Raw genomic sequence first — 12,017 nt, 5'->3', positions numbered from 1 at the left:
AATCCTGGCAGCCCTACTTCCCATCCAGGTCCCTGCTGGTGGCCTGGGAAAGCAGTGGAGGACGGCCCAAGCCCTTGGAACCTTGCACCCACGTGGGAGACCCGAAAGAGCTCCAGATTGGCTTCAAATTGGCTTAGCTCCAGCCATTGTGGTCACTTGGGGAGTGAACCATCAGACAGAAGATCTTCCTCTCTGTCTCTCCTCCTCTCTGTATACATGACTTTGCAATAAAAATAAACAAATCTTAAAAGAAAGCATTCATCTGTTTATTTGAAAGTCAAAGAAACAGAGAGAAAGGGAGAGATAGATTGGTTCCATATGATGGTTAATTCCCCAAATGACTGCCACAACCCAGTTTGGGTCAGGCCAAAAAACAGGGAGTTAGAAACACCATCCTGTTTCCCCATGTGGGTGACAAGAACCCAAGTAGTGAGCCACGGGCTGCTGTTCAGGACTCTCATGAGGAAGCTGAAGTGCAGGGTCTCAAACCAGAACTTTCAATAGGATGCAAGTGTCCCTGGGCCAGGCTTAATCCACCAGGCCACAACGCTGCTCCATCCTCCCCCAGCATTTGCTCATTTTACAGACTTGAGAACCAAGGCATCACGTCTTTGTCATTTCACAGTTCCCTAACTAGTAAGTGACATGACTGCTAAACTTCACAGTTTTTCTTCCTCTGAACACAGGGTCTATTATTAAAAATGCAGTTTGGGAAAGTGCATCTAGTAGGCAGCTGACTTAAAAGTACAGGGAGGGAGGGTGCCATGGCATAACAGGCTAAGCTACCACCTATAATGCCAATATCCCACACAGGCACCAGTTTGAGTCCAGGCTGCTCCACTTATGATCCAGCTTCCTGCTAATGTACCTGGGAAAGTAACAGAAGATGGTACAAGTCCTTGGACTCCTGCACCCAAATGGAAGACCACCTGGAGTTCCTGGTTCCTGGCTTCAGCTTGGCCCAGCCCCAGCCACTGCCCACACACAGCAATGAGAATGAACTACAGCAGTTACGATTGGGATGGAGAAAAAAGGATCTAGTTTTTGGTGCTTCCAAGTCCTTGCAAATAACACGCAGGGAGGGCCAGGTTATTTGCTGGTGCAGGACCTGACTCAGTTTCTCATCAGGGAAGTGGCAGAACGACAGTGGGAGCAGTCTTTTTTGATTCCTAATTCGACATCACACCCGACAGCCTAAATCGATGATCTCAATGTCTAGGTCTCCTAATTTTCCAAACCACTTAATAATACACCGATCATTCACGGCATGGAAAAAGCCAGAGGGCGCCCAGACAGGCCAACCGGGTAAGCCCTACAAAGAGGAAGGTGGAGCTTCTTCCAAGAACTACAACTCCCACAGGCATTGGGTGAAGTAACTGGGTTCCGGCCTGAGTTTATTTCCGGTCTTTCGGGTGCTGACGCTCTCTTCCGGTCTAGGTGGCTCCCCGAAAAGCATTGGGGATGCGCACGGTGAGTCCTGAGGCGTGGGGGGTCGGAGCCGGAGAGGCGAGTGTCCTGTCCACTCCTCACGCGGTGCCTGGGGCTTAGCTCCGGAGGGGCAGGACGGTGCGCCGGCCGAAGGACGTGTCACATTGACGAGATGGGCAAAGGGGACGGAGCGGAATGGGACCCGGGAACGGGTGGGGGTGGAGGAGGGATGGCCTGCGCGGGGGACTGCGGTTCGGGAACTTCGGGAGGACCCCGCGAGCGAGCGATGGGGGCAGGGGTGTCCCCGGAAAGCAGCAGCCGTGGGGACTCCCGTGCGCGGGAACGTTAGATGCTCTGCGGACCCCAGAATGGCCGTCATCAGGCGTGCTGGGCAAGCCCCGTGCTGGCCACAGGCTGTCCACTCTGAGACCCCGAAGAGGGCAGGAGGGATGCGGGGGCTGCAGGCGGAGGTGCTAGGGGCATCAGGAGGAAGGGTCGGTGCAGATGGGTGCTTGCTACTTTGCTAGGAGCCTGGGAGAGAGGGTTTCCAGGGGGATTTTGCTCGGTTTTGAATGGATTGGTCACTCCTCTGGAATATCCACAGATGAGGCTGCTGGCCTTGGTGGCAGTGGCTCTGTGTGCTGTCACTCGAGCCGAGGAGGGAGCCAGACTCTTGGCGTCCAAATCGCTGCTGAACAGATATGCAGTGGAGGGGCGCGACCTGACCTTGCAATACAACATCTACAATGTGGGCTCCAGGTGAGGGGACTCTGCGATCTTGGTCCATGGGAGCACAGGGAGCATCTCGGCAGGGATGTGGGATTTTTCTGAGGGAGACTGCCAGTGCCAAGTTTCATGGGTGAAAGAATTTACTGCTGGGCCTAGTTTTTGGAAAGGCAGATGTTATTAGACTGTGAACTGTAAAAGACCATTTTTGGGGAGGGAGAGGGGCTGTGCAGTGGTATTACAGGCTAATCCTCCGCCTTGTGGCACCGGCAACCCATATGGTGCTGGATTAGCCTACTGTGGCACTGCACCAGTCTTGATTGCTATAACTTTATGCCTGTGACTACTAACACTTCTGCTCCTTTCATTTTCCAGTGCTGCATTAGATGTGGAATTATCAGATGATTCCTTCCCTCCAGAAGATTTTGGCATTGTCTCTGGAATGCTCAATGTCAAATGGGACCGGATTGCCCCGTATCCTCTTGGCAAAGGGTTATGAAGGCTTGGTGGTGGTTTTGTGAGTGAGAGTGTGATGAGGCATTCCCAGCGAAGTAGCGGGGATGCTTGAAGCACACTGGGTGTGCATGGCTAGTCACCTGTCATCTTTGGGGTCATGCAAGGATGTTTAAGGTGCTTTTAAAAGAAATCCATTGGGGTGCTCTCCTAGAGAGCCTGGGCAGCCTGTCACAGTCTCTTAGTCGATGAGTCTCTTACCCTGATCTACCAGTCATTTCCTGAGTATTGAATCAGGTTTATTTCCCCTTGCAAATTAACGTATGTTTAGATTTTCTAGGGAAGGTGAATATTCTCTTTGTATTTTTTGTTTTCTTCCCCGGCTCACTGTGCACCCCACCCCCCATTGTCACTTTCTTCCGTTACAGTCAGTGAAAAGTTTTTCAGTGAGCTTAAGTAACTCTAACGTATGTTGTTTTGAAAGTATCCTTTACAATCTTTGATATGGTATGTAGCTTAGACACTCTGCCTTTAGCTGGAAAGATGGACTTTGCCTAGAAAGATGTTTTGTACGACACACTTGAGCCCTAAAAAAGCCTTTTTTGTTGCGACTGAGTATTGCAGATCACTATACACATTGGCAGATGTTTTGTGAATGGTCCATGCAGTGCCTAGGTTGAAGCATCTTGACCACCTTAGCTTCTTTTCACTTTCCTTAACCCTCGGGCCAGCGCTAGCAACGTCTCCCACACTGTGGTCCTGCGCCCCCTCAAGGCTGGGTATTTTAACTTCACCTCAGCAACCATCACTTACCTGGCCCAGGAGGATGGGCCTGTTGTGGTGAGTTCCCCAGACCCTTAGCTGCATCTAGTGTGGATTCACCTTCCATATGAAACCTTGGAGAAAATGTCCACAGTAGCCACTGCATTCTGAATATGGGTCATAAACTTGGATGAAAACTTGGTATTGTCTCAAAGAAGTATGACTGTATGACCCAGAGCTGGTGGTTGAGGTGGACAGGAGAGGCATAGCATAGCATTCCCTTGCCTTCATTCCTCATGCTTTCCTCTTAGTCTGCTCAGTTTGTTTTTGTCCTTACCTACCCAGTATGTCTTCGGGTTGCTGTCGGATTACTGCCAGTTTCCTGTTATTCATTGCACACCTCCCTGTGGTTGAGCCGTCCTCTGCCTCTCCTGCTTTCTCTCTCGCTGTGCCCATATAGACCCTCTCTTCTTCCTCAGGACAAGCTCCTTCATGTCCCCCTTCCTCCCTGTTCTGCATTTGAAGTTTTCTGTCGCCTCCGCTTAGTTATTTGAAAGTTTCCCCAGACTTAAGTTTTAAGCTTGACCTGTGTCTCCTTGTTCCTGTCTTTTCCATTCTACACTTCCTTTTTCTCTTGTCTCAGTCCTTCGGTGAATAGTGATTGATCACATCTAAATGTAGCGCTGATGGGGCTTAAACATTGAATTACTGCCTGGCTTGGAGGCTCTTCCCCTTTGCCCCTTGCCACCTTCCAGTTACACATAAATGCAGCCAAGGATTTTGCCTTTCATTTCTTCATCCCCTGTTAATAGCAGGAACGAGTAGTAAATCTTTTTTTTTTTTTTAAGATTTATTTTTACTGGAAAGGCAGATCTATAGAGAGAAAGAGAAAAAGATCTTCCATCCACTGACTCACTCCTGCGAGAGCCACAACAGCCAGAGCTGAGCCATTCAGGAGCTAGTATCTCCCATGCAGGTGCAGGGGCCAGAGGACTTGGGCCACCCTCCACTTCTTTTCCAGGCCACAAGCAGGGAGCTTGGTAGGAAGTGGAGCAGCAAAAACATGAACCAACACCCATATGGGGATCTCAGCACTTGAAGGGGAGGATTAGCCAATTGAGACCTTGCGCTAGTCCTACCCTCCTCCATCCCCAGTAAATAATGCTTAATTGCTGGAAAAGTTCGCAGACATGCATGGAGCCCCTGCGATGTGTATTCCCACAAGAATACCAAGGTTAGGAGACCCTTAAACCAGCTTAGGTCATACATTTATGAAGCCAAAGTGGGTGGCCCTGTGACAAGACTATGCAAATGGCTGGTGACTGCTCAGTGAGGGAGGGTGTGGTAGGAAAGGGACCTAGCAGAATCAGCCGTCAAACTAAGAAACCTGAGAGTTGCCAACTGTCAGTGCACTTTGGAAATCTCTTCTTGCTGACCACAGGAGCCACTGTCTTGTCATTCTAGCTCCTTCTACATCATGTGTCCTTGTGACTATGCGTTTCTGCCTGGTACCAGATGGGTTAATAGGTCAAAGGCTCTGCTACCACTGTAGAACAAAGTTGTTTGCAGTGTGCTCCAAGTTCTCGGCTGCCTCTCTTCAAAACACAGGAATGTGGGGCAGGCTCAGACCCCTTGTCTGCTAGCATACACTGGGGTAGAGCTTTCTCCTTGTCAGAATCCTTCAACCCTGCAAGGCCAAGAAGTGAAGTGTATTTACACTTAGGGAACAAGTAGATGATTGCCAAGGTGAGTCTTTTCCAGTACACTCCTGGCCTCTTAGAGGAGCCAGGGGTAGCGAGCAGCTCACCCCTTTGCAGAGTACGAGGGGAAAGGTGGACGGGTTTGGCTTGAGTTGACTGGCCAAGGAGGTGTTTCGGAGGTCTCCCAGCTCCTGGTGTATCCCTCCATGTGGGCGACCCTCTCAGAGACTCGTCAGCTCCGCAGTTCAACTTTCCCTCTAAGCACTCTCGGATCTGCGGGAGCTAAGAAGCTGATCCTTAGGGTCTGGTTGGCTGGAACTCGCAGGTGAGATGGACTAGAGACTATCCTTAATAGCCCGTCTTTTCTTCTTTTCAGATTGGCTCTACCAGCGCGCCTGGACAGGGAGGCATCCTGGCCCAGCGGGAGTTTGATAGGAGATTCTCCCCCCATTTTGTAAGCTTTTCTCCCATCATTCCTCTGGTGTAAGCACACCACTTCGGTTGTGGGCCCTTTCAGCCTCCTTAGAAGATTGGTTTTGTTGATTGGTTCTTGCCCTGCTTATCTGGTTTGTTTGTTTGCTTGTGTTTCTGATAGAGGCAGCCACTAACTGTCCCAATTTAACCATGCCCAGAGGAGAGGTCTTTGACGATGAGAGTAATTGCCAGGGCCATTCAGCTGGCCTTTCTCTCAGTGCTGCCTTGAGTAGAGCCCCATCTTACAGCCTTGGGTCAGTCTTGAAGTTTCAAAGATGAAAGGATCGTGGGGTGCTGGGCAAGTTAGGTGGGAACTTGGAAGTGGACTGTTTGAGGAGAGAGGATGTTTTGTGAAGAGGTGCTGAGAATGCTGTGTGAGGGAATCTGCTCCTTCTGTGCTTCAGTTGGAAAAATGATGAGCAGGTCCCTTTTGTTAACAACATGACGGTTTGTGGAGGGCTGGACGAGTAAGCAGGGAGAAGGCAGCTGTGGCTGAGGCGTCCTGCAAGGCACCAGCAGGGCGGGGCCATGGAGCCCGGCTTCCAGAGGTAGGGAGGGCTTTCTGCAAGGGCTGTTTCAGTCAGAAGGAAACAGTCAGGTGTCCCAGGATGTGGGGGCAGCTCAGCTGCGAGGAGGAATGGGATGCAATTCAGTCAGTGTTGCAGGGCAGCGTGTAAAAGGGGGTCTAAGGTATAAGTCGGGGGTATCACAGAAGACTCAGCTGTCAGGCAACTCCCAAGCATCCCCGTTCTCCACGATGGCCTGGAATCCAGTGCAGGCTGAGGCAAGCCTGGCTTTGACTTTGTAGCCTAGAAAAGAGATGGGTCCTAGAAAAGAGCTGTTCTGATGGAGACAGTCAGGGATTAGAAAAGAACCTTCCTGGCCAAAGGTGGGGGGGCGGTGGGGGGGGAGAGGAAAGCTAAATAGCACCTGCCGCCCCTAAGCATGGCTTTTCTCTTTCACAGCTGGACTGGGCAGCCTTCGGGGTCATGACCCTTCCCTCCATCGGCATCCCACTGCTACTATGGTACTCAAGCAAGAGGAAATACGACACCCCGAAACCCAAGAAGAACTGAATGGGGCTTCTGCAGCCCTCTTCTAAGAAATCCAGGTGCTTTGCAGACTCCCAGAGCTATGTCAAATGCAGTCTCTTCTCCCTCAGCCCTTGACCGCCTTCCCCTGGGTCCTGGCCTGTCCCCTGCCAGAGGGAAGGAGCCGGGACCCAAGAGTCTGTGAGGGCATCCTTGGTTCCACTGTGAAGCCATATAAGCAGGAATGCCTTTGGCAGCTGCCCGGAGCCTAGGAGGCCCCTCTGGGACTCTCCCAAGGTGCTGTGGGTGTACTGCTGGCAAAGTGAATTCTCAGGAGTCCAGGAGGCGCACTTCAGAGACCACCTGACACCCTCTTCGCCCCCTCAGCACCCACTCTCCCCCTCCACCTCAGAAGAGTATGGAAGATGAAACAGAAGCTGTGGACCCTTGTAGGCCTCGGGTCTTTGTTCTGAGTCAGGCAAGCGCTTACTGAATGGGGTTTTCTAATAAAAATAAAATGCCACACTGCCTTGTCTTTGTTCCGTCTCCTGGGTGAGCCCAGGGAGCCACTGAAGCTCAAGTTCCAGGTTCCTGGCCCTGTGAACAGGTGAGCTGACTGGTGCCCCCCTTGTTTGCAGGGTTGTGAGTCCTGCTGCTACAGAGGCCTCAGGCCCCCATTTAAATCTCTCGCTCTCCTTGGATTGTTCCTTTGCATGGTCACCCACTCTACTACACCTGCCCTGCTGCCCCGCACAGCCAGGGATGACTGGGTGGGACAAGATGGTCACAGGGGAACAGCTACACCCACACCCTGATAACCAGCCTTTTTTTTTTTAATTTAAATTTACTTACTTTTAAGTGTCTGTTTCATAGGTGAGGGGATTACAGACCCATGCAAGTCTCTGGGTGTGATAGGTAGGGATGGGGGGAAAGGAGAAGGGAGCGGGGGAGGGGAAGGACCCTGCCCTCCTTCCTGTGACTGCAGGGTAGGAGTTGGGGAAAAAGATGTTTTTCTACTGCTTGCTGCCAGATCACATCAGCACCAGGAGACAGATGGTCCCAGAGGGAGAATTTGGCCTACAGTGGTTGTTCAACCTGCTTCTCTTTCCATCTTTTGGTGAGGCATTCGAAGTCCTCTGTTGAGTCGGCTGTGTTATCTTTCATGTGTATCCTGGTATATGGTCTTTCCTTCCATGAAATAAGCAATGTGGGCAGCCCAGGCCCACAGCATGTGCTCTGAGGCCAGATGTGTGTGTGGTGTTCCCTGAGGTTGGGGATCAAAAGCAGAGAACCCATCAGGCTGGCTCCTAAGAGCCCCTATTGAGTTAGTCCCAGACCTGACTTTCACATGTGCCAGCAGGTGCTACAACCCAACCCATCCCATCCTGTCCCCAGACCCAGCCTCATGTGCCCCTCCCAAGAACCCCAACCAGGCCTGCACTCAAACTTGGCTCCCATGTGTGCCAACAGGTGCTGTAGTCCAGTCCAGGCCCAACCCTTATTTGTATTGGCGGGTGCTGCAATCAAGTTGGGAGCCCTCTGAGGACCCTTCCCAGGCCTGTCCCTAGAACCAGCTGAGAGCCATTCTGGTCTGATTACTGCTTTCTGTTTTTTCTTTTAATTATTTGTTTACTTGAAAGGGAACCTCCATCACCTGATTTATTTCCCAGATGCCCCGAATGCCCCGTAACAGCTGGGACTGGGCCAGTTCCAAGCCAGGAGTCTCCAAGTCTCCTACCTGGCACGGACCCAAGGACTTGGACCCAGGAAGCAGGAAGCAAAGCTGGTACTTGAACCCAGGCTCTCCAGTACTTGATGTCAGTCTCCCAAACGTAACTCCCCCCCAAGCCAAAGGCCTACCCTTTAGGTACATGCCTCAGGCAGCTGGGTCCCGCCCCCACTGCCCCATCTGATGTTGGCCATTTGGGTGTTTGAGAAGTAGCTTCTCCAACCCAAAGGAAGCACCTCCTGAGTTGGGCCACAAGCGCACCCTTGGCCTTCCCTAGGAAGGCAGAGGCTTTTGCTGCCGCAGCAGGAGAAGCCACTGTAAGCTGACTCTGCGCGGCCCAGACCCAGGAATGCCGTGGTCGGTCAACAACAGCCTCTCAGGCAAGAGGGAGACCCAACAAACGCCTGCTTTGTTTGTGCCGCTAGAGAAAGTTTCCCAGTTTAGATTCAGCTTCCCCCAGTTCCCCTGCCCAACTGGTTTAACCTTTCCTTAGCCCAGCAGTGGGAGCCTCCAGGAGCCTCAAGAGGATGAAAAGGACATGGAGACAGCGGGAGGCTCCCAATGGAGTCACCCTCGGCCAGCTCACCTCCCTCTTCCAGGGGCTGCAGTTTGGACACCCCAGGACTGGTCAGGTCAGAGGGCAAGAAAGGATGGCCTCAGCTTTTGTTTACTGTGTTCTTGGATTTGCTCAGGAGAGACAGGGTGGGGGTGTGGGAAGGGTCATGCATCGGAGGCTTGGGGTTGAGAACAAGTGTAGAGAAGAAAAATAAAGCTAGGGGTCCATTCATTTTGTCAAAGACTGTAAGCTGTCCTGTCTCCCTCCAGGGATGGGACCATGCCACTTGGCATCTCTGTAGGCTCCACTGGAAGTTCAGTGAGTTAAGCCCAGAGAGTAGGGCTCCCGGCTGGGAGGATGGGATACACTTCCAAACTCCAGAAGCTCACAGATTGCTGCTTCTGCCTGGCTTGGGAGGGACTCCTCTCCCAGTGGGCAGGCAAGGAGTCTTTCCTTGCAGGACTGGGTGCTCTGCATCCTGCCCCCACCCCTACACCCCTGTTACAGGGGAAAAGGAGAAGAGGAGGGGGACCCAGGTAATGACAAGAGAAGCATTGTGAAGGCAGCTCAAGTCGCAGGGGCCTTGAGGACAAGCCAAATACTTCATCTCTCAGGAGGTCAGCTTCCCGGGAGGAGGGGTGGAATTCGAACCTCCCTTAAGTGGTGCTGGTGGAGACAGTTAAGAGCCTCTGAAAATCTATAGAAAGACAGGCTTTGTTGGCATCGGTGGCTTTCAGATTGAGCCCTCTTAGGCTGCTTGTAATAGGAGGAAAAGTGGCAGGCAGTCCCCGGCACACTGAGCCAGAACTGTCCTGGGTGACCCCCTGGTCTCAGCTCTTATGTGGATCTGTGGAGGATAGGGAAGGTGAGCGCTGAGCGGGCTTCCTTCCTGGAGATAAAGGGCCCAAATTGAGGCTCCGCCTTAAAGGGCAATATAGTCACCCAGTGGCCAGCAAGTGCCAGAGCCCCTCTTGTCCCTGGAGACCAGCCCACATCATCTAGTCCTGCAGCTGGAATCCACGCACACACACACTAGTACCAGGAGGAGCCTGGGCCCTGACTCCAATCCCTTTACATACTAGGCTTTGGGACGCTACCCAAAGAAAGCAAACAGGACTCTCCCACCAGCTGGGAGCAGTGGAGCAGTGCAGGGAAGGGATGGGAAGCTGGCAAGGCTGGGACTCATGCAGGTGGGTCCACTGTGAGACTGTTTGAGTGGAGGGTTTCAGAGGATCCCATCATCACACTTGTCAGTCTCTCATCGTGTGCCTCGGGCCCAGCAAGCTGGGAAAGGGTGTACAGTGAGAACTGGAGCAGCTGGCAGCAGCTACCTTCTACCTCTCTCGCTCACGTTAAGAATTGGTAGAGCAGGGCTCGACTGGGGATTACCCACCCAATTTAATCCTCTCATCTATCAGAGCAAAGGGACGACCATTCAAGGCAACCCAAAAGTGGCCACCTCAGTGTGTTCTTTGCTAGCGCTGCAGGAGAAGGGCTAACACCCCTAGGGCCCTGTTAATCAGAGCCACTGTCCCCCTCCACCGTCACCGCCACCATCACCACCAGCTCCAAAGATGCACCTTGTGCTAGACTTCCCTGGCCTCTGCAGAGAGAAGGGTTCCCCTTTACCTCAGGAAGGCCAGCATCTGCCTGAGGCGGGGCAAGGGTGAGTCAGCGCCCCCACCCTGAGGAGCTGCTATCAGGGTAGTTGTGAGGGGGTGGTGGTTGATCAAATATCCTGCCGGCATGCCGTATCCACAACAAGCTGAGTGATGTGTGCCTAGCTGCTTGGTCACTCCAGTTCCTGTTGGCTGGGGCCCTCCTGGCCTGTGGCTGCCTGGCGATGGCCCCTCCCTGCACTTTTCATCACACAGTCTTTCCTCCTGTACTGTGGAACCTGCCTCTTAAAGGGACCAGCGGGACAGGCAGCCTGGAAGCCAAAATTGAGAGCAGGTGGGGGACATGGCTGACCGCAAGAAGACCTTGTTGTTAAGTGGGTTTCCAATCAGTGGGCTCTCCCCTCCCCCACCGAGAGGGGGAAAGTCCTCTTCTCCTCCCACCCCCCCTTCCCCAGCCTCTCTCTAGTCCCTGCCTGACTGGATGGAGAAGCAATCTCCCTGGGATTGTCACCACATTCTCTTTCGACAGGGTGACCCCAGATTGGCTTCTTGCACCTGTTTCCCATCATCACCACTGAGCCTTCTAGATCCGAAAGCCACCTTTAGGTCAGGACCTAAGGTGGGGGTGGGGCCCTGGCGCTGAAGGGGTTAAAGGCCCATGTGCTGCACTGTCCAGGGTGTTTGAAGAAGGGCGGGGAAGGGAAGGGCTAGAGAAGCTGAGGAGGCTGCCCCTGGTCTGGCCTGGAATGAGTCCCCGTCTCCTATGCAAACTTGTGGACCATGAGCGGTTCCCTCCAAAGGACTAAGAGACAGGCACCCCCACCGAGGTGCCAGACTGGATTCTTAAAGGGGCCACTGGGAACAGGAGTATTCCCCCAATTGAAAGCACCGACTGAGAGCAGGAGCAGGTGCCCCACCTTTGGGATATCGCCCAGATCTGGTGAGTTGCCTTCTCTTAAATGATCATCTCTCTTCCCATTCCCAAAAACAGATCTCTTCAAAACCCCAATTCTCTACCCAACCTACTGCAGCAACTCCTTTGTTTGATTAGGAGACGTGTGTGTGGAGTGTGTGTGTCTCGGGGGTGTACACACTGTGTGTAAATAGGGGGCCACAATCCAGGTTAGTGGTTCATTAACACGGTTTGTTGGACAAATGATGCTAAACCCTTTATACACATTCCTTCTTAATCCTCATAATCCTGTAGGGTTGACATACCAGAAACTTTATATTAAAGATAAGACCTAGAGAAGTTTAAATAACCCATGTTGATGAAAAGAGATAAGTGACAGGGCTGGGGTTCAGATTCAAGTGCATCGCACAGCCGAGTCCATTGTGTTCTCGGTCTTGTTTTCTTACTCAGTAGGTGTAGAGACCAAAGACATCTTCTGTCTCTGGAATCTTGAAACCCTGACATCTTAATTCTCCTAAGGCTCCCCTTCCTCTGACCTTGACATTGGTTCCTTTTAGCCCGGGGGGGGGGGTGAAGGAAATGTAAAGGGCCACCAACTTGCACCCAAAAGTCAGGAACGAGCAGAC

General features: G+C 52.4%; 1 protein-coding gene across 1 annotated transcript; it reads left to right on the top strand.

Moving 5' to 3' along the window:
- Positions 1–1,394: 1,394 nt before the first annotated feature.
- On the top strand, positions 1,395–7,097 carry SSR2 (signal sequence receptor subunit 2). Its single transcript, XM_040998856.1, has 6 exons — positions 1,395–1,470; positions 2,033–2,187; positions 2,530–2,628; positions 3,339–3,447; positions 5,446–5,523; positions 6,509–7,097. Exons 1-6 carry the CDS (start codon positions 1,462–1,464, stop codon positions 6,617–6,619), a joined length of 561 nt encoding a protein of 186 aa, XP_040854790.1. The 5' UTR covers positions 1,395–1,461; the 3' UTR covers positions 6,620–7,097.
- The last annotated feature ends 4,920 nt before the right edge of the window (positions 7,098–12,017 follow it).

Source organism: Ochotona curzoniae, unplaced genomic scaffold (assembly GCF_017591425.1).
Source record: "Ochotona curzoniae isolate NIBS_2020 unplaced genomic scaffold, NIBS_Ocur_1.0 scaffold_1037, whole genome shotgun sequence".
Taxonomy (NCBI): Eukaryota; Metazoa; Chordata; class Mammalia; order Lagomorpha; family Ochotonidae; genus Ochotona; species Ochotona curzoniae.
The sequence above is the reverse complement of the archived record's forward strand: the minus strand, read 5'-3'. Positions and strand labels throughout refer to the sequence as shown.